Raw genomic sequence first — 23374 nt, forward strand, 5'->3', positions numbered from 1 at the left:
GAGAAAGACCAAAGAAGACCTGGGGGAGACGATAAGGCAGGACATGTTGGTAAAGAGGATTAACATTGCTATGACCCAAGATACAGTTGTGTGGAGAAATGCAATTAGGGAAGCCGACCCCGCATAGGGATAAGGCAAAGAGAATGATGATGATGATGATGATGATGATGATGATTTGGATAGGGTATGTAAAGTTATACATAACTACAAAATATCAAATTTTTGTTTCCTACCGTTTACAAGATAATAAAAAATAACGAAGTTATGAAAAAAAGGTGTAATCAAATAATTGAATTTATTTATTTCAATTAAGCCAATACTCACAATGTTGCCAGTTGACTATTTGACAATATCTTAAAATATCTTTAAATTCAATAAAATAACCTTAAATTCGATTAAAAATAATATAATTAAATTCAATTATTTGATTACTTGATTTTTAAAACTTTGTTATTTTTTATTATCTTGTAAATGGTAGAGAATAAAAATTTGATATTTTCCAGATATGTATCAAAATAGCTATCAAAATGATAGTGTTGCCATTGGGACACCCTGTATACATTATTATTGTATTTAAAAAATTTATATTCAAAATACTAATCGATAGGTCTGAGCATTTTTCAAAAAAAATTAGTATTTCGACTATTGAATTTCTTCCAAATTACAGACATAATTTTGCTATTTTTTATTATTGTAAATGGTAGGGAATAAAAATTTAATACTTTGCAGTTATGTATAACTTTACACACCATATCAAAATAGCTATCAAAATGACAGTGTTGCCATTTAAGAAACTCAACTATGACGTCATATCTCTAAATTGGGACACCCTGTATACATTATTATTGTATGTAAAAAAATTCGATTTGAAAAACTAATCGACAAGTCTGAGCATTTTTCAAAAAAACAATTAGTATTCGAACTATTGAATTTGTTCCAAATTACAGACTCACTCTGTATAATATAATTATTATAAGTGAAAATTTGCGATTTTTGATGTTTTTATATTTTTCAATAAGTTTATTTCCATTTTAAAATGATAAGATATTATTTTCTACTACTCAGAACCCGCCATTGTAAATATGCGAATACAAAAAACAAATCAAAAACATTTTATCAGTTTCTATAAATGCATAAACTCAATTAAGTTACAGTGCATTTTGCATGTCATGCCGTGACAAGTGACAATTAGTCGTCGGTCAGTTTTACATATTACAGCAGTATGGTTTTTTCTAACGCGAAGGTTTACTAGTCTGATGTTAAAAAAATAGCTTTCATAATGCCCTAACCTAACATGTGGTAAGAGATCTCAGGAACCTTCATAATAAATCGATTCATGTCTTCCGAAAATTTGTGTAACTCTTATGTTATTGAAAAATACGTGAAAGAAATATGCAGAGAAAATTTAAGTCTTTAAAAAACTGTATAGAAAAATAGATCTTATTCTATAAAATACTGAAACAAATTTTCCAAAACTCGCAGGCCAAGATAATATTTTGTATTAATGATACTGCTGCGACAGATTCATTCTACATAGAAGTACCTTGACGAAAAAGAATAAATATTGAAGAAATACGAAAAAGAATAAGCTTGAGACTGCTGTGGTAGTGCAGCTGGAGCTAGATCGTTAGTCTTCGTTCTGGTTCTGTGTGGGTTCTTGGTATAGAAAGCTGTAAGGGGGTTCCTATGCTAGTTTCTTGAATCAAATCTTTCAGTAAACATTCTTTTCCTGTTTTTCTGTAAAAGTAAAAGTCTGATATTTTATTTTGAAATGTTACCAGCATATCTATTAGGTCGTTGTAGAATATGGTGGCTTATTGTAAGTTGTTTAATAAATCCCTAAAAGCACCGTGAGCAGAGGCTAAAGAATATAACATCTGTTCTCTTCCGTTAGAGGTAGAGCTCCTTTTGTAGAAGAATTGGAAGTAATCTTGTTATATTCTTTGGACCAAAGATCCTTGCTGCTCGATATATTCGGCGACTCGTTTTTATAGAGGACCGTAGATGTTGCCTAAATTCTCGAAAGAAATGGCTGCCTTATTGATAACATTTTTTGATGAGAGCACAAGTGAAAGCATTTTTACGAAGGCTAAATTAAAACTGGATGAAAGCGGCGAAAGATAGACGGGGTTGGAAACAGAAGGAAGAGGTCATGTTCAGAAGTGGACTTTTAAGGCTGAATGATGATTTTAATCCAGATATCTTTTTATAGTCCATATATATCTTTTTAGATGCAGAGGCACAAAAAACAACAATGGATGACTGATGAAAGAAAAACAGAAACTAATAAAACAAAAAATAAAGGTAGCTAAAGAAAAATGGATGGAGGATAAATGCAAGGAATTAGAAAAGTTGAATGAAAAACATTATACGTTTAATATGTTTAAAAAAGTTAGAGAAGTAGCTGGTCTTTATCATAAGAAAACTCCACATACTATAACCGATTCGTCGGAAAAAATGATAATAGACGAACACGAAATTCGAACTACCTGGTATAATTATATAAATGAACTGTATAATGATGATAGACCCGAAGAACTGGAGACTTTAGATAAAGGCGATGGACCAGAAATACTAAAATCAGAAATACTACATGCTATAAAATTGGCAAAAAAAAGAAAGCCGTTGGTCCCGACAACACACCTACAGAAATGTTAAAGCTCATAAATGAGGAAAACATTGGAATACTAGTCAAACTTTTCAATGATGTTTATTCGACTGGTGATATCCCTGAAGATTGGTTAAAGTCCGAATTCATAACCCTACCAAAAAAACAACGTCGAAAAACTGTAGAGATTATAGAATGATAAGCCTTATGAGCCACCCTTTGAAAATCTTTCTACGTATCATCCACAGTAGAATCAGAGATAAATGTGAAGAAGACCAGGATGAAACACAATTTGGCTTCAGAAATGGACTGGGAACCCGGGACGCACTCTTTGCACTAAATGTGTTATTGCAGAAATGCCGAGATCAAAGGAAAGACGTCTTTGCTGTATTTATTGACTATAAGAAGGCCTTTGATCGAGTACAACATCACAAATTAATTAAAATATTAAAGGATAAAGGAGTTGATAGTCAAGATGTACGAATTATAGAAAAATTATACTGGCGTTAAACATCGACAGCTTACATAAATGGAAAATCAACAGAGATATGCAAAATACAAAGAGGTGAGAGACAGGGTTGTATACTGTCCCCACTGTTATTCAATTTATATTCAGATAGAATATTTAGGGAAGCGCTGCATAATTTGGAATGGGGTGTGAAAGTTAATGGAATTCTGATAAATACAATCAGATATGCAGACGATACAGTTATTTTAAGTGATGATATGAATGGATTACAACACCTTTTAAATGCCATTGACACAGTGGGAAGAGAGTTTGGCCTAAATATAAACTGTTCAAAAACAAAATACATGGTATTTAGCCGTTTGGCCCATCAAGATTCACAGTTATATGTTGATGGTTATATAATTCAAAGAGTACCCAGTTTTAAATATCTTGGTTGCCATATTACTGAACAACTAGATCCAGATAAAGAGATAAAATGTAGAATCGAGATAGCCCGCACGACATTTTTAAAAATGAGGTCATTCTTCTGGAATGGTACCTTGCAACTTCAACTTCGAAAGCGCATGATTAAATGCTACATTTGGTCAGTCCTCCTCTTGTATGGTGTCGAAGCATGGACATTAAAAATATCCACCATTAACCGTTTGGAGGCCTTTGAAATGTGGCTGCACAGACGTATACTGAAAATACCATGGACGGCTATGCTGACAAATGTGGCAGTCCTTAAGAGGGCAAACGCTACCCGCAAGCTGCTTGATAACATCAAATATAGAAAGATGGCCTATTTTGGACACGTATTAAGGGGAGACCGGTATAATATTCTTCCTTATTATGATGGGTAAAATCGAAGGATGCAGAGGAATTGGTAGAAAGCAGGCCTCTTGGTTGAAGAATATCTGGGAATGGACAGGAATAAAGAAAGCAGAAAACCTATTTAGAATAGCTCGAGACAGAGACAGTTTCGCCATGTCAATCGCCAACGTCAAGGGGACTTGATAGGGCACGTTAAGAAGAAGATATCTTTTTATTTCTCAGATGTTATATTTTTTGATTCTTATTGTATCTTAAAAAATATAACAAGAGAATACCAAAACGCGTAAAAAATTTGGTTTTACTAGAAACTAAGAAACATCAGGTAAAATTTTAAAAATAGCAACGTTCCTTAACTTATGAAATTTAATATTGAATCTCTTGCATTTAGATACTTTCACATGGTAATTGGTTACCGGTTTATGAATATTCCATACAGGAATTAGATGAAATGAAATATACTACCCCATATACGCATTGCGAAAATACACCAGAGCACATCCATAATTCATCATGTACGTCAAAATGTACACGTGCAAACTAAAAAGCAAGCTACAGGCTTTTTCAAAAGGACCATCCATTTTAATACCAACTGAGATATAAAAATATAGCAGATATAATATAAATATAAATATAAATACAGTATGGTGCAAATGTCCGGAATAAATTCGATATTTCGTGTACCGGCGATTTTAAGGAAAAATCCCGAAACAGGTCGATTATTATTTTTAAATTACAGTATTTTGGCATATCTTTCATACGAGTGACGCCATTCATACGGACGTGATGACGTAATCGATGATTTTTTTAAATGAGACTAGGGGTCATGTTATAGCTCATTTGAAAGGGTATTCAATTCTGTATTCAGTAATATAAATATTACTGAGATGGATTAACAAGGGTCTACACAACCTACCTCTATATTTGGCTAAATGGCGCTACATAATTTGTAGCGTCGTCCCATAAGCATAATGTAAATATGAATGCAAAGATTGCATTTTTCTCAAAACTTCGATTTTGGGGTTAGGCCACTGTTGCTCTGAGCGCCTCAATTGGTCTTTACCAAAGCCATCAAAATAAATAAATAAATAGGATGTATTGTAGACATGAAAGTGTAGACGTTTAGACTTAACGTGGTTCAATGCAGATGTAATAATAAAAAATATGTAAAGGTAGAGCATCATGTTGCTGGAAGTAATCCATTGGCATCGACTTTAAGTCAAACTATTTTATTATATTTACTATGTAGTTAGAACATTTAATCCAACCAGTGTTTGGCATTGCGGCTATTGTGCAAGGACAAGGAGTTCACTGATGATGGACTAATAAGTCCGAAAACGTTTTGAACGTAATCGTTTTGGATTTTTTAAATTTTAATTCTTTATTAAAAATTTTATACCAACTACACCAGAGAGTTTTTACTTCACGTTAAGTTATATATTTTCTTCTAGGTTTCTCATTTTTTTTAGCCCACAGTATATTTAAGAATGGTGGGCTAATTTCTTGGAGTAGTGCCCTTTATAGTTTTTAGTCATAAATCTTTTAAAATTAATTGCATAAAATTCAACAGCGGTATTAAGACTGTAGGTTCTTAATACGTCTAATACATACATACATATTCGAACCGACACCGAACATTTTGACATGTCATGTCTACTCTTGTATATATGTACAATACGAAACCTACAGAATATAAACACCGGCATTGCAGTAATCCTATTAGACCATATTATTACTGGTATCATCCATCAGTTATTTATTTGAGCGTAAAATTTATGTTGACGCGTCTAATTATTATCGTTTCGTTTTCCCGTTGTTCATTTGTACTAGTGATTATAAAAGGGAATATTTCCAAAAACATTTGCACTTGATACATACTAGGGAGGTCCGATAAGTACTTAGTCTTCAAAAGAAAAATGAAAATGTCGGGAAAGTGTCAATTTATTTCTCTACATAGTCTCCTTTTAGCTCAATACACTTGACCCAGCCATGCACAACTGGAAAGAAATATTGAATGGTTGGTAGTCAATTATCTCTTATAGTCCTTATTTAAATAATCACTACTTCATCTGCTACAACATACTTTATTTACAAAAGTCTTCAAAATGTATTATAAACAATAATATTAAATCAGCCGAGGCATGTCGCGATTCTACGTACAATAATATATAACTGATTCCTCATATTATTGTCGTCTATTTTATATTTAATTGTTAATCACAACAACACGTCTCTAAGTTCACCTGTGGCCAATGTAACTCCAACAGTACACATCTCATAAGGTTATTTAAAATTAACTTAAAACATATTATTCTATACATAGTGTCCTACTTATATTACACCACCTTCTTTAACCCGTCTGAAAAATACCTGCCCTCGAGCTCTGCCGAGTAGGCTTCTGTGGCGGTGATGAACTTCGCTCTCCTCGGAGCACGTTCGTGGGGTGACGTCCAGTTTATCGACTGTTCTCTGGTCTTTAATGTATACCAGTGGAATCATGTTTAGTCGACGGTTATGAAACAAGCTATAAAGTCATTTGGATTACGCTTAAACAGCATCAGACACTGCTCTGAATTGGTCTCATCGTTTAATTTAGTCAATTTGTACTCTACGAGCTCGATAGTGGGAAAGTTTTGGGGTAGTTCTGATTTCTTTCATTACAAACGTCTTTTGGGCTGCTGAATCCGAATATGAGGTATGCGGACAAAATTTCTTGACGGAACATTGAAAAAATCACAAAAAAAGCGAAAAATTTCTGCTTTTTCCGCTTTTTTGCTAAAATCTGGAAAACTATTAAATTTTAGTAAATGGTCTCTCAACCAAAATTTAAGTACTTAAGATTCTCTACAAATATCACTATTTACTTTTTTTCAGACGAACCGTTCGGTCTAAAGCGCAAGTTGAAATTTGCCAATTTTTAACGGTCTCGGCAAAACCCACTTTTTATATTCCAAAACTATATTTTTTATTAGAATGCTGTTATTTGATAAATTTCTCTTAGTGTTCTGTACAAATAATAAATGTTAGTTAGTAATATGAATATGGTATGTCTCTTGTGACAGCTTCCATGAATCCGTTCCATCCTAAGGGGCCGGGAGTGTCTCTGCTGTTCCCTTAGAGCCACAGAAGATCAGGCACAGATGGAGTCACAGTTTCAGTTGGGGTGAACATTCCGTTCGGATATGTTATCTTGATTTCTCATAAACTTTAAGGTTTTGTCCTTTCAAAATGTATTAGTTGAACAGCTCCCTGTCTTCCATAAACCTCAGGCTCGGGTTTAGTTTTTAACCGAGGAATGGACTGGTTAGGAGCTACTGCATGTTTTGGTGCAATACAAGAATTGCCACCCATGACGTGAAAAGTGTCCGTCGATTATATGTAGTCCGTCGATTATATGCACATTAAAATCAACATTCCTTGCAGGGTTGGCCGTTTTCTCTACAAAAAATACGACTCAAGAAAATAGGCTGATGTAGTTTCCTCTTTGGAGTTTGTTCACCCTATACAGAAGCTGTTCGCCTGGAAATATCAGCATTCGCAGGCGATCCGCAGAAAATTGACCTGCCGTGCTTTACACAGCAGGTGTACGATAACGTTGATTTTAACGTACATACAATCGACGGATACCACACTTTTCACGTCATAGGTGGCATTTCTTTTATTGCACCAAAACATTCAATAGCTCCTAAGCAATCCATTCCTCGGTTAAAAACGAAACCCGCTCCTGCAGTTTATGGAAGTCAGGGAGCTGTTCAAGTAATTCATTTTAAAAGGGCAAAACCTCAAGGTTTATCAGAAATCAAGATAACAGATCACAAGGACATGTTTACACCGACTGAAACTGTGACTCCATCTGTACCTGATTTTCTGTGGCTCTAAGGGAAAAGCAGAGACATTCCCGGCCTCCCAGGATGGAATGGATTCATGGAAGCTGTCACAAGAGACATACCAAATGAACTAACATTTATTATTTGTGCAGGAAACTAGGAGAAATTGATCAAATGACAGCATTCTAACAAATAAATAAAGTTTTTGAATGTAAAGAGTAGGTTTTGCCGAGACAGTTAAAAATTGGCAATATTCAACTTGCATTTTAGACCAAACTGATCGTCTGAAAAAAAAGTAAATAGTGATGTTTGTAGAGAGTTTTAAGTACTTTAATTTCTGTTGACAGATCATTTACTGAAAGTTAATAGTTTTCGAGATTTAAGCAAAAAAGCGAGAAAAAGCAGAAATTTTACGATTTTTTCGCTATTTTTTCAATGTTTCGTCACGAAATTTTGTCCGCAACCTCATATTCGGATTCAGCAGCCCAAAATACATATACAATGAAAGAAATCAGAACTATCCCAAAACTTTCCTAGTCAAAACAAAATTTTATTGAACTAGTTGTGTTTATTGTTCGAAGTTAGAAAATGCAGCAGTCATAGCGCAAATAGCAATTTTATGGCCAAAATGTCATGCAGAGTATGATCAATGAGATCTTTTGAGATTTCTACTGTCTCAGTTATCTCACGCACCTTCAGTCAGCGGTCTACCAGTACGAAATCGTGGAGTTATTTCACGTTATCCTCAGTGGTAGCCGTTTGCGGGGCACCTGGGAGTGACTTATCAAATACATACCGACGTGTCACCACGTTGAAACTTGTTAAACCAATTTTGACGGTTGCTATCGAAGGAGAAGAGTCACCATACACAGCAGTAAAGTGCTTTTTGATTTCACTGCAGGATTTCCCTTCTAAAAACAAGAGTGGAATCACCGACTGATATTGTTCCTTTTTCGTTTTTCTAAAATCCCCAAACACGCCTTCTTACACACGCGGTCAAAACAAAATTACGAGTTCTAACAATAAAACACTGAAAACCTTAATTTTCTATACTTCAACAAAATTTATTATATATATATATATATATATATATATATATATATATATATATATATATATATATATATATATATATATATATATATATATATATAATGTTCTTGAACTCCTAAGTGGAGCATAGAGCTTCAGTGAAAACGCGCCATCGGGTTCTATTTTGCGCTAGGGCCTTCACCTCATTCCAAGACTTTCCTTGACTTCTTATCTCGTCCATGATGGATCTTCTCCAAGTTTGTGCTGGGCGACCTCTTTTTCTCTTTCCTTGGTGATTCCACTCTAGGGCATTTTTTGCAATACTGAAACTATCTTTTCGGAGTGTGTGACCTATCCACCCCCACTTTCTGTATTTTATTTCATTTTCTACCCTCTTTTGTTGGGTCAGGTGTAGCAGATCTTCGTTTCTGATGGTGTTTGGCCAGAAAATACGAACAATTCTTCGTAGACAACAAAATTTATTACAATTAATATAACTATTACAACTAATATAAGTGACTACAGATGTTTCGGCACAGTGCCTTTCTCAATCACTTGAGAAAGGCACTCTGTCGAAACAGCTGTAGTCACTTAGTTGAATTAAATTTTGTGGAAGTATAGAAAACTATCGTTTTCAGTGTTTTATTGTTAGATAAAATAAACTTCCATCAAGTAACGGTCGAATCCATCAATTATTTAAAAGTAAGAGTCCAATTTGGCTGATATTTTGACATAGGCCGTCTACAAGAATGTATTACACGATAGTAGACTTCTCTTGCGACAGTGACGCCATCGAACGGAGAGGCTAAGTACTTATCGGATCACCCACGATCCACATACTTGTATATTGATTATTTAAAATATAAATTGAATTTAAGCTTATAAAAGAATATTCTCCACTACAACAAAAATTATAGTGAAATTATTAATGCCTAATGACTAATCCAGCTTAGCCAAGCTCAGCTTAGAGATAGGGCCGTTTTAAGTCTCACTTATGTTGCACCATAATTTTCGATTCTTATCTATGCAATCCACGTGACAATTCATTGTGGCAAGCTGAAAATTGATCTAAGACTCCATGGTACAACACGTATATTTCGTAAGCTGAGCTTAAGGCGCGTCTTAGGCGTATGATCTGTTGGGGCAACCAGGCGTAAGTATGACTAAATCCTGGTTGCACCAACAGATCTTAAGTTTAAGACGTGCTTTACGCTCAGCCTACGAAACATACGCGTTGAACCATTGAGTCTTAGATCAATTTTTGACTTGCCACATTGGATTTCCACGTGGATTGTTTGAATAAGAATCGAAAATTATGGTGCAACGTAAGTGAGAGTTAAGGCAGCTCTATCTATAAGCTTAGCTGGGCTAAGCTGGAGCTTAAGATTTGTTGGTACAACCAGGCATTAGTTTTCAAAAATAACTCAATTTATTTTTTAATATTTAGTGGAGGTACAAAAATACTTACAATTATTTAAAAAATATTGGTGCTTCGTGAGAGAACAGATGATGACTGGTAGATTTAGAGTTCCCTAGTTACCTGGAAAAATAAGAAATGTAATAAATTTCAGATGAATTATAAAGAATAAAAATGTAATATAAAACTGTATAATATATCAAAAATGAATAACCATTTTCAATTTCGTTGCAAAACGAAAATACAGCCGCATCATATTCTAGTCCAATCAGAGAGTGCAGCAAGCACCTCTAACGGTTTCGAAACTTATTAGTCTCTCATCAGGAGGCACATATGCTGCTCTCTCTGATCCAACCAAAACAAACCCCGTCGTGCAGTCACGGATTGCAACGAACGAAATGGCATAGATGCCCTAGCGGCAACTGCTACAAAAGACTAAGTTTTCAATCCAATCGTATATAAAACAACATAATGTTATTCTACACCCCACCAGACTGAAAGCAATGGGAACCTTCTCTGGTGACACCTCCGAGGCTTCTACAATTTGCAAGCCATAACGGATGCTGAGACTAAGGAAGATGAGGGAATTTTACAATTTTTAATTCACGTCCCATCTGCTCAGCGCGGTAAAGTTCCAACGAGAATGGTTCCCTCCGTACTCCAATCAGAGTAAATGTAAATCAAAAATAAATAACCATTTTCAATTTCGTTGCAAAACGAAAATACAGCCGCATCATATTCCACTCCAATCAGAGAGTGCAGCAAGCACCTCTAACGGTTTCGAAACTTATTAGTCTCTCATCAGGAGGCACATATGCTGCTCTCTCTGATCCAACCAAAACAAACCCCGGCGTGCAGTCACGGATTGCAACGAACGAAATGGCATAGATGCCCTAGCGGCAACTGCTACAAAAGACTAAGTTTTCAATCCAATCGTATATAAAACAACATAATGTTATTCTACACCCCACCAGACTGAAAACAATGGGAACCTTCTCTGGTGACACCTCCGAGGCTTCTACAATTTGCAAGCCATAACGGATGCTGAGACTAAGGAAGATGAGGGAATTTTACAATTTATAATTCACGTCCCATCTGCTCAGCGCGGTAAAGTTCCAACGAGAATGGTTCCCTTCGTACTCCAATCAGAATAAATGTAAATCAAAAATCAATAACCATTTTCAATTTCGTTGCAAAACGAAAATACAGCCGCATCATACTCTAGTCCAATTAGAGGGTTCAGCAAGCACCTCTACCGGTTTCGAAACTTATTAGTCTCTCATCAGGAGGCACATATGCTGCTCTCTCTGATCCAACTAAAACAAACCCCGGCGTGCAGTCACGGATTGCAGCGAACGAAATGACATAGATGCCCTAGCGGCAACTGCTACAAAAAACTAAGTTTTCAATCCAATGGCATATAAAACAACATAATGTTATTCTATGCCATTTCGTTCGTTGCAATCCGTGACTGCACGTCGGGGTTTGTTTTGGTTGGATCAGAGAGAGCAGCATATGTGCCTCCTGATGAGAGACTAATAAGTTTAGAAACCGGTAGAGGTGCTTGCTGCACTCTCTGATTGGACTAGAATATGACGCCGCTGTATTTTCGTTTTGCAACGAAATTGAAAATGGTTATTCATTTTTGATTTACATTTACTCTGATTGGAGTACGAAGGGAACCATTCTCGTTGGAACTTTACTGCGCTGAGCAGATGGGACGTGAATTATAAATTGTAAAATTGCCTCATCTTCCTTAGTCTCAGCGTCCGTTATGGCTTGCAAATTGTAGAAGCCTCGGAGGTGTCACCAGAGAAAGTTCCCATTGTTTTCAGTCTGGTGAGGTGTAGAATAAATTATATTGTTTTATATGCCATTGGATTGAAAACTTAGTCTCCTGTATAAATATATCTTTGAGAAAGTTAAAATTTAATTAACTCTTCAACTTGTCCACTCCGTTATATAGATTAATAATAAGCTTACAGCATACATCAATAGATATAATTTAATTACCACTAACCAACTTGGTTTCACGCAAAATACCCAAGACGCCATTTTGAATTTAACACCAGAAGCTTATGAAGCACTAACCTTGGAGAAAGTTGAAGGTGAGAAACACCAGATAGTAAGGAAACAACAAGTAGACAAAAAAGGAATAACGTATGGAGTGCCACAGGGAACAATATTGAGGCCCGTCTTGTTGTTATATTTTATTGTTGATCTGGTATTGTTTCAGTTAAAACATATTATGTTAAAGCATAAAACCATTTATTTACTTTATTTTTGAAGATATCAGGAAAAATAAAAAAATAAAATTTTCACAAAATAAGAGAAGTTTAAGTAAACCCTTGCCGAATGGTATAAATACTAAAGAAAAAGTCTAAAATAATAAAAACATTGTGGAATCCGTTAATCTGTTCACGTGAGAATCAAATATCAAAATGAGCATAATTTTTGGTGGTGCAATACTTTTGCGGTCAAGTTTATAATGATGATAACTATAGCTTAAAACAGGGGAAAAAACTTATTTACTATGGTAATCAGAATATTCCCTAGTCTTAGGTAAGGGTTTATTCACAATTGATTTTTGGTGCTCTATCGAAAACCGTAATACCCAGATATTAAGAATTAGGAGTATGTCAGACAATGAGTATAAGTAACCGATGAAAAATTTTTGAAAAAAAAAGATAAAGAAGTTATTGTAGAAATAGTTAATATATATATTCTATATTTTTGTTACAGAATCGTTAACCGTTAATGTAAGCGTCTTACTGCTAAGTTTGGCTTCTCCAGACGAATCTAGTTTGGTAAGTGCTAATGGATAAGTAGTTTCTTCGCTCATTTTATATTTTATATTAAATCTGGTCTTACCTTGTTTTCCACTTTATTTTCAGTTATCAAATAAGGCTTATTCTATTACAGTAGAACTCCTCTAATCCGCCCTCGGATGGTCCGACGCTCCGGGTAATCCGACCTGCCCCATGCCCCGGCAAATTCCTTCAGTGCCTGCTCGCAATTCTTTCAGTGTTATTTCGAACCTTGTGGTGTGTACATATGTTTTCAAAATGTCCGCGAAACGTAAACAGATTACTCTTTCGTTAAGTGAAAAACTTGCAGTGCTTCAAAGGCTGGATAAAGGTGAATCACTTCAAAAAATTGCCAAGGAACTGAACGTAGGCGTGACAACAATTAAGGATTGGATAAAAAATCGGAAAGACATTGAATCAAATACAATGACGATAGATGGAGAAAACGCTCTTAAGAATCGAAAAACATTGAAAAAGCCTAAACTTGAACTGCTTGATAGTGCATTATGGATGTGGTTCAGCCAAGAAAGAAGGAAGGGAACTCCGATATCTGGCCAAATCATAAAAGAAAAGGCAATCATTTGGCACAAAAAACTAAAAGTCGGACGTGAGTTTAAAGCTAGTGAAGGCTGGATTGATCGCTGGAAAACCCGTCATGGTATCCGGTTTATCTCAATTTGTGGTGAAAAATTATCTGGTGATGCTGAGGCGGCTAACGAGTTTTTGGTGAAGTTTCAAGAAATCGTAAAAGAAAATGAATTGTTACCTTGCCATGTCTATAACATAGACAAGACAGGCCTAAATTACAAAATGCTTCCCAGTAAAACCTTAAGTGCGCCAAATGAAACCGTAGCGGGAACGAAACTCTTAAAAGGTAGGTTAACTGTTGCTCCTTGTAGCAATGCCGATGGTACACACAAGCTTTCCCTGTTTGCTATAGGCAAATCTAAGAAGCCCAGGGCTTTCAAAAACATCAATTTATCATCATTGCCGGTTTATTACCGCAATCAAAAATCTGCTTGGATGGACTGCAATCTTTTCAAATCGTGGTTTTTTGGCGAGTTTGTGCCATGTGTTGAGAAGGGTTTGAAAAAGAAAAATCTTCCCGTTCGAGCTCTACTGCTATTGGACAATGCACCATCGCATCCCTCTGAGGAAGATTTAGTAAAAGGAGATATAAAAGCTATCTTCCTCCCACCAAATGTCACATCACTTATCCAGCCAATGGACCAGGGAGTGATAGAATGTTTTAAGAGGCGTTATCGCCGAAAATACATAAGTTCTATCTTAGAAAAATCCGAAGAAGGATATGACATTTTTCAAGCCATGAAATCCTTCAACATTAAAGATGCTATCTTTACAATGGCTGAGTCATGGACAGAACTGAATCCTGACACGCTAAGAAAATCTTGGCGTAAGCTTTGACCAGAAGTTATGACCGAAATTGACCAGATCGAAGATGAGCAAAACGACATGCAGGAAATCGTTAAAAATCTTCAAACCCTGAATAATTCAATCCCTGCTGGTGAAGTTGAAGAGTGGATTGAACAATGCGACAAAAACTGCGAAACCAGTGAAGTGCTGAATGATGACGACATTGTTGCCGCGGTTTTGGAACATGATGGTGATGAAAACGTGAACTCAGAATCCGACAGTGATGTTGACGAGCCTCCTGTCCAGATTTCACACACCGATGCCAAGAATGCATTTGAAATCGGCCTTCAGTACATAGAGCAGAATCCAGCATCAACACCGATGGACATCTTGTGGATCAAAAATTGGAGAAACATTGCAGCTAAGTCCAGAATTTCGTCTTGTAAACAGAAATCTATCACTGACTTTTTTCCAAGTAGACTACTAATTTTTTCAGTACATATGTACCTTTTTTTGCAATTAAATTAATAAATACATAACAAAGAATTCTGGCATTTTAATGCAATATAATTATGTACATATGTATGGTTATTATATCACTGAAGAGAATAATACAGGCTTTTTTTCTTTTACAGACGTATTTAATGACTTTTTCTGATAATCCGACCTTTTTTGCGTTCCGACCATACTCCTACTCCCGAGGGTGACGGATTAGAGGGGTTCTACTGTACTTTATAATTAAAGATTCGTGCTAAAGTTCGAACGATTGAGCCGTGTATAGAATAACATTAAGAAAAGCCCCAATTACTCGTTGTAACAGTCGTTAATAAGCTTTTATGCAGTGTAAAAGTTGAGACAAAAGATGAAATATTTAGAATACATTAAAGACGTATTGCATCAATTATTGTTGGTCATGATCAGGTTATCATACTAAAAATTATCTGAAATACAAAGCAAAGAAACTTCAAGAGGAATATAGAAAGTAGGGGTTAGGGAGGTAGGGGGTAGGGAAAATTAATGCAGCAAAAACAAAGTATCTGACAATAGGAACCGAGATGGCGTAGATGGCATTAGAATATAATAACATAATTCTGCCCCGTGATCAATACACGTACCTTGAAGGGTTTTTCGATCCGACAGGGAAAGATGATAAAGAAATAAGAAAAAAACAGATTAATGCAAGCTAGCAGAACAATAGGCTGTTTGAACGATATACTCTGGATTCAAGAAATAGTAAAAAAAGGAAATATTAAAAGCACTCTGTTATATGGACCAGAAACCTGGAGAATAATAAAAGAAAGCTGGAGGCAGTCGAAATGGCGTATTTAGGAGGTCAGTTGGAGTATCCTGGAAAAGACTAAATTCTTGTAGGAGTTGAATGCTCAATAACGACAGACGTGGAGAGAAAGCCACTTTCTAAAACTGTCGGATATGGTGCGGTCATATCGAGAGGATGGAAAATACAAGACTCCCGAAAAAGATTATGAAATCGGTTTCACCAAAGTGCAGTAGAGCTCAAAATTCCTGGAGAGAAAGAACAACTAAGATGATGAAAGCAAGAGAGCTTAGGAAAGGCCAAAAGAATGATCGAATGGCATGGAAATTAGTCCTCTTTTATGCCATTTCGTATGTTAATTCTGTACTGATAAGTAAAAAGGTGTTAATTCAAAATATTGATTTTGACTCGTTTTTTAGTACGGTAAAAAATCGATATAGTGCGGCAGATTCGTGCAAATATTATAAGTATTGTGCGTTTAATGAGAGAAGCATAAAATTTGGACCACATATGCTACATATATAATGGTACAAAATTAGATACGAGGCCATCTCAGATTTTATCGTTTACAAAAATGGCGGGCATTGAAAATGGTGACGATACGTATGTGACTAATAGCACGATAACTTTTAAACGAAAAGTCCGACTTTAACCAACCAAATTTGGTACATGGGTTCTTTTTTTTGATGTATAAGATCGAGTTCCTGAACCGGAAGAATCGGTTTACGAGAAGTTGTGTTTTTTCCTGATTTTTTATGTAAAAATATGTTGTTTTATTTTTAATTCTTTCACCCTGTATATATTAATTTTTTTAAAAGCTAATGCCGGCATTGAAAAGAGCATAAAAATATTTTTTAGGAAATATTTTTAACTTTTTAGTTATGTTAATTACCATGTAATAAATGCATAACTGATCTTCACATGTACCTATGTGCGACAGATTCGTGCAAGCATTATAAGAATTATTGTGCATTTAATGGTAGAAGCATATAATTGAGACCACATATACTACACATAAAAAGGTTCAAATTTAGATATGAGGCCATCTCAGATTTTGCCTTTTACAAAAAAGGCGGGCATTCAAAATGGCGACTATGCGTATGTGACTTATAGCACGATAACTTTTGAAGGAAAAGTCCGATTTCAACCAAATTTGTTATATAGTTTCTTTTTTTTATGTATAAAATCGAGCTCTTGAACCGGAAGAATCGGTTTAGCAGTGTGTTTTTCCTAATTTTTTTGTAAAAATATGTTGTTTATTTTTTCAATTCTTTTAACCTATATATATTAATTTTTCAAAAAGGTAATACCGGCGTTGAAAAGAGCGTCAAAATATTTTTTAGGAAATATTTTCAACTCTTTAGTTATATTAATTACAATTTAATAAATGCATAACTTATCCTCACATCTAGGTACCTATGTGCGGCATATTCGTGCAAATAATAATATAAGAATTATTGTGCATTTAATGGTAGAATCATACAGTGTGTCAATTTTAAAACTTACAATGAACAAAACCGTTTCTAGAATAGTAAGGGGGAACTGAAATGACATGAAAGAGAACTCACCCCCATCAATCCCCTAGGCCCCACCCACCACAACCAAAAAAGTTTAAATATCAAACCCCTACTTGTGGTACATCATTTAAAAGGCTATAAAAAATGCTATGCAATGGTATAAACAATAATTATACAGGGTGTTAACATCAGCCGGCTTACTATGACTTTTGTATTATTGTAATCCTTTCCCGGACTAATATTTTGAACGATAAGTATACGTCGGTACATTTTTCTATTAAATAAAAACTTAAGTTGAAAACATCTTTTTTGGGGTTTTGTCAGATTCAATAATTTTTGGTTTATTTGAGACTTTTAAATGAGTGTCATTAGTTTTCACCATTTGTAAGATCGGTACTGTCATTCAGCTGTAGTTGTTGTCACTATGGTTTACAATATACCTGAAAGCGTGGAAATCATTTTTATATTTGCCTTCCAGAATTAGTGTTATTTACGAGCAGCTCAAATATTTAATGAAAGGCATTTACGACCAAGCAACCTAGCTCTAGACGAAGATTTGCTGCACTTCCAACAAGATGGAGCACCTCCTCACTATGCAGCTCCAGTTAAGCACTGGTTGGATACTAATTATCCGAACAAATGGATTGGAAGGACAGGTCCTATTGAGTGGCCACCGAGGTCACCAGACTTACCGCCACCTGACTTTTTTCTATCGGCTTAAGTCAGTTGTTTATAAAACTCAACCTAAGTCACTTGGGGAATTGCGAGAAAGAATTACTCAAGCATGTCGCGCTATTACTAGAACAATATCTGCCAAAGTTCGTGCAGAATTTGAGAATAGGCTGTATTATTGGTTACAATGCAATGTTTACAAACTTTGAACATTTATTTAATTGACATTTTTAACAAATCTGTAGTTCAACATAAACCTCATTAAATTTTCCATTTAAGCCAAAGTTTCACAGTTATTGCTTCACTCTGTATAATTATTGCTTATATCATTGGATAGCATTTTTTATAGCCTTTTCAATGATGTATCACATGTAGGGGTTTGCTATTTAAACTTTTTTGGTTTTGGTGGGTGGGGCCTAGGGGTTGATGAGGGTGTTCTCTTTCATGTCATTTTAGTTCCCCCTTACTATCCTAGAAACGGTTTTAAGCATTTTTCGATATCAGCATTTGTTCGTGAGATATAACCCATTGTAAGTTTTAAAATTGACACACTGTATAATTTGGACCACACATACTACACATACAAAGATTCAAATTTAGATATGAGGCCATCTCAGATTTAGTCTTTTTCAAAAATGGCGGGCATGCAAATTGAATCTGCCGCCCATAGGTACATGTGAACATACGTTATGCATTTATTAAATGGTAATTAACACAACTAAAAAGTTCAAAATACTTCCTAAAAAATATTTTTAAACTCTTTTCAATGGCGGTATTACCTTTTTGAAAAATCTATATGAACAGGGTGAAAGAATTGAAAAAGAAACAACATATTTTTACATAAAAAAAAAAGAGTAAAAACACAAATTCTGGTAAACCGATTCTTCCGGTTCAAAACCTCGATATTAATCATCAAAAAAAGAACCTATATACCAAAGGTTGAAATTTGACGTCTCGTTCAAAAGGTATCGTGCCATTAGGCACATATGTATAGTCGCCATTTTGAATGCCCGCCATTTTTGTAAAAAGTAAAATCTGAGATGGCCTCATATCTAAATTTGAACCTTTGTATGTGTAGTATATGTGGTCCAAATTATATACTTCTATCATTAAATGCACAATTGTTTCACATATCGGCTGCACTAATAAAAAGTAGTAGAAATCGACAGATTTTCATCTCTATTTTAATATTTAAAAAATGCGTTAAAAAGCGATGAAATTCACTCACTTTTTATGAATTTTTTAACGTACTAAAAAACTTGGTCAAAGTCAGTATTTTGACTGAAGACCTTTTTATCAGTACAGAATTATTAGTCTAGTAAAATAAAATTACACTACATGTAAATCAAAATGTAAATTCGTACAGGTTGAAACAAAATTTTATATCAAAGTTTAGGTGGGTACAAAAGATATTTTCAAGAAAGTATCCAAATCATACAAGGTGATCATTGTTTAAATAATTAAAAAGGGGTCATTTTTGCAAACAAACTACTTTTTTAACTGCTGAGGTCATTCAATTACCAATGAAGGTCTATGGGATTTTTTTCTGCAAAGCTGAATGGTAAGTGTTTCACAGAAGTCTTACTAAATTAAATTTGACCCCCTATTTATTTAAATAATTGTATATAAAACTTTAAAAACAAATTTGCAAAAAATTATTTTTAGCGTTTTAAATAAGCATTATAAAATATATTATTTTACAGAGTAAGTTGCGCTATGTTATTAGTATTAAGTAAAAAAAATTGGTCCAAAAATAATTAATATTTTTTGAGATATTGAATTTGTTTATTAAATGTTACTCTATTTTCTATTGCAAAAACGCGGTTGTTGCCAAAGAAATATTCACTTGTATTAAATCTTATTATTTTTACTTTTATGTATATATTTGATACATGTATTGATAAATTCAAATTTAAATTATACTTCCCCCTAAAATGGCACTTGAAAAAATTATTCAAATTTGTTTATAATTTGTTTTTTTTTAATAACGTCGCGGGGATTAAATATTTTGAAATGTTGTTTCGATAATTGGGTTCCTGGGAATTTTTCACCAATTAACAATTTTTTTTGTCTTTTTTTCTTTTTTCGCCTTCTTTTTTTTTGGAGTTATATTATTACGGGCCCCTTTAGGGTTAAGTTTCATTAAGAATGTCGAATCTCTAAGTTGTAGATTCTAGACATAAAAATATTAAGATTGGTTTAAAATCACTTAAATAAAATGTGGCTACGTGTTTTATTTACAAATTTAAAAAATATTTTTACCAATTACTTTCAAACTATTTGAAGTATCCTTATCATACTTCGCAAAAAGTGTATGTACTATACAGTCTACTAAATTATGATAAATAAAAGTTTCTAGCTGCTACCAGAGGCGTACGACAGGGGATAGTTAATGGTTGACCCTTCCCAAATTCTACGTCACTGAGGGAATTATTATTTTAGCGAAATTTTTCGATTCTTCAATACTTTCTATGTAAATAATATACTCTTTACTGGTAACGATTAAGTCATTAGTTTTCGAGATATTGGACGTTAAAACTGAAACGGCATAGTTATTTTGATTCATTCATTCATTCATTTTAAACTTCCAATATCTCTCAAACTGATGGCTTTATCAATACCAATAAAGTTATTTACATACAAAGTATTGGAGAATCGAAAACTTTCGCTAAAATAGTAATTCACTCAGTGGCGTAGAATTTGGGAAGGGTCAATAATTCACTATCCCCTGTCGTACGCCTTTGGCACTAGCTAAAAACGTTTATTAATCACAATTTAGTAGGGTGTATAATAGCCACACTTTCTGCCAAGTATTATAAGGATATGTCAAATAGTTTTAAAGTACTTGGTAACAATAATTTTTAAACTTTTATATAAAACACCCTGTAACACAGTAAGTAGCCACATTTTATTTAAGAGATTTTAGTTATGTAAATCTTAATATTTTTAGGTCTAGAATCTACAACTCAGAGATTCGATATTCTTCATAAAATTTAACCCTAAAAGGGCCCGTAATAATGTAACTCCAAGAAAAAAAAGAAGAAGAAAAAACGACAAAAAAATTTTGTTAATTAGTAAAAAATTCCCAGGAACCCATTTATTGAAACGACATTTCAAAATACTTAATCCCCGCGACGTTATTAAAAAAACAAATTATAAACAAATTTGAATAATTTTCAAATGCCATTTTAGGGGGGAGTTTAATTGAAATTTGAATTAATCAATACATTTGTCGAAAATATACATAAAAATAAAAATAATGACATCTTAAGCAGGTGAATATTTCTTTGGAAACAACCGCGTTTTTTGCAATTTAAAATATAGTAACATTTAATAAACAAATTCAATATCTCAAAAAATATATATTTTTTGAACCAATTTTTTTTTTGCTTAATACTGATAATATAGCGCAACTTAGTCTGTAAAATAAGATATTTTACAGTGCTTATTTAAAACGCTAAAAATAATTTTTTGCAAATTTGTTTTTAAAGTTTTATATACAATTATTTAAATAAATAGGGGTTCAAATTTAATTTAGTAAGTCTTATGTAAAAGATTTACCCTTCAACTTTGCAGAAAAAAATCCCATAGACCTACACTAATAAGTGAATTACCTCAGCAGTTAAAAAAGTATATTTTTTGCAAAAATGACCATTTTGTCATTTTTTAAACAATGATCCCCTTGTATGATTTGGATACTTTCTTGAAAATATCTTTTGTACCCACCTAAACTTTGATATAAAATTTGTCTTAACCTGTACGAATTTACATTTTGACTTTTTTTTTATTTTATTAGGCTATATAAGTTTGCGTACAACTCGGCAAAAAATGTGGTGAATATTTTTTTAAATTGGGATCATAATATGTTCTCATAATATTTCCTAATAACGTTTTATTTTTATATTCATTCATAAAGGCAGATTATTTAACGGGAAGTGTTATTTTAGGCATAAATCGCATTATTTTTTCATTTTAATGCCATTTTGCTCACAATGGTCGTCGAGACGGAGCCTTTATTTTACATTTTAAGAACATTCTTAGAGTTTCAGGAAGAATTGAGAATACGAGACGGAAAAACGTAAAAGTTTCCATAATATTATCGTAAGCAGAGAGTATGCATTCAAAACAGGATATGTTTATATCCAGAATACAAGCAAAATATTTCTGGAAATGTAATTCTAAAATTTTTGAAAAATGGATGTATATTCGGGAGATTTGACTAAAAGGAAATACAGTTTTGGGATGAATATATTGCGTATTATACTCTAAGGGCCGGTTGTTCGAACGCTAATCAACAATGATCATTATTAAATATTTAATTACTGTCACCAAAACTGTCAATGTCAACTTTGTTTGGGTTGCTGAAAACATAATTAATTACAATTATGAGATTTATTTTTAATTATGTTAATAATTATTGTTATATTAATTGATTATAGTCTCAGAATTGTAATTAATTATGTTTTAACAATTGACATTGGCAGTAATTAATTATTTGATAATAATCATTGATGATTAGCGTTCGAACAACCGGCCCTAAGAATATTGTAGTAGATGAGTATAAAAAAAATAAAGTAGGTTGCGAATAATTTATATACACTTGAGTCCAGGGTCCTTTACCCGTGTCATTGTCTAGCATCATTGTCTTCCACGCATAAAACTAAAGACAAACCAGCTACCGCCTGTGATTAAGTAAATACACATGTTATTTTTATGAACGCTCTAGACTCAGTACATCAAAAAGGTATAGGTACAAAAAAGACACTTGGGACGTTTTCAGAATTTAAGTACAATAATTTGTCAAAACGGCAAACAGGTGTATGTTTTCAAAAAACTTTTGATAGTGTGTAAAAAATATTTTATTATCAGCTAAGTACTTTCGACACATAACGTGTCATCATCAGAGCTTCCTAAAAGGACATATTTAAGATAAGATTTTTTTATATAAAAATAAGTGAAAAACTTACGTCCTCTTATAAAACCTTCATAGAAGAGCAATTGCTAAACGGCACAATAAAAAACATGTATACTGGGCAAAAGCCACAGATATAGGGTATAATAACCCTTTAAAGTGAATAAAATCACATCTAAATTCTTTAATTAATTAATAAGACAACATGGCTGAGTCAAACCATTTTGAGCCCACGTGAACAAGATCAGCTGAGGAAGACTGTCATTTATTAAAATGATCAAGAAGGAACTACAATTTTATGCAACCTCTATGTTCATAAATATTAATTAAAAATTGAAAATGACTAAAAAGCCATGTATAGGTTAAATGAAATTAAGGTTAAGATACTAAATTTTAAAGTTAAATTTTCAAAATATTTCTATTATTACTATTGAAGTGAAATGTTAACGTGTATATTAAAAGTTATCAGAATTCCTCCAAAAAACAAAACTGTTATAGTTTGACCAAGTGTAGAAGAAGTTAGATGAAATCATACCTAGGAGAAATATTATTTGACAAGCTCAGAGTTCGAAAGCTGTTATTAAAAATTAAAAAACTTATTGATTAATTCAGACAAATAACAAATATTTACTTGTTTACAAATATGTAAACAA

The 23374-nt window shown here is 33.6% G+C and overlaps 1 protein-coding gene across 9 annotated transcripts in view; it reads left to right on the forward strand.

The window, feature by feature from the left end:
• Positions 1-23374, forward strand: part of LOC114328495 (glutamate-gated chloride channel) — a 713764-nt gene that overhangs the window by 484833 nt on the left and 205557 nt on the right. For all 9 annotated transcript variants that reach the window (XM_028277355.2, XM_028277357.2, XM_028277354.2 and 6 more), the window contains exon 5: positions 12906-12970. In XM_028277355.2, coding sequence (XP_028133156.1) covers positions 12906-12970 — 65 coding nt within the window. The remainder of the gene's footprint in view (positions 1-12905; positions 12971-23374) is intronic.

This window comes from Diabrotica virgifera, chromosome 9 (assembly GCF_917563875.1).
Source record: "Diabrotica virgifera virgifera chromosome 9, PGI_DIABVI_V3a".
Classification (NCBI taxonomy): domain Eukaryota; kingdom Metazoa; phylum Arthropoda; class Insecta; order Coleoptera; family Chrysomelidae; genus Diabrotica; species Diabrotica virgifera.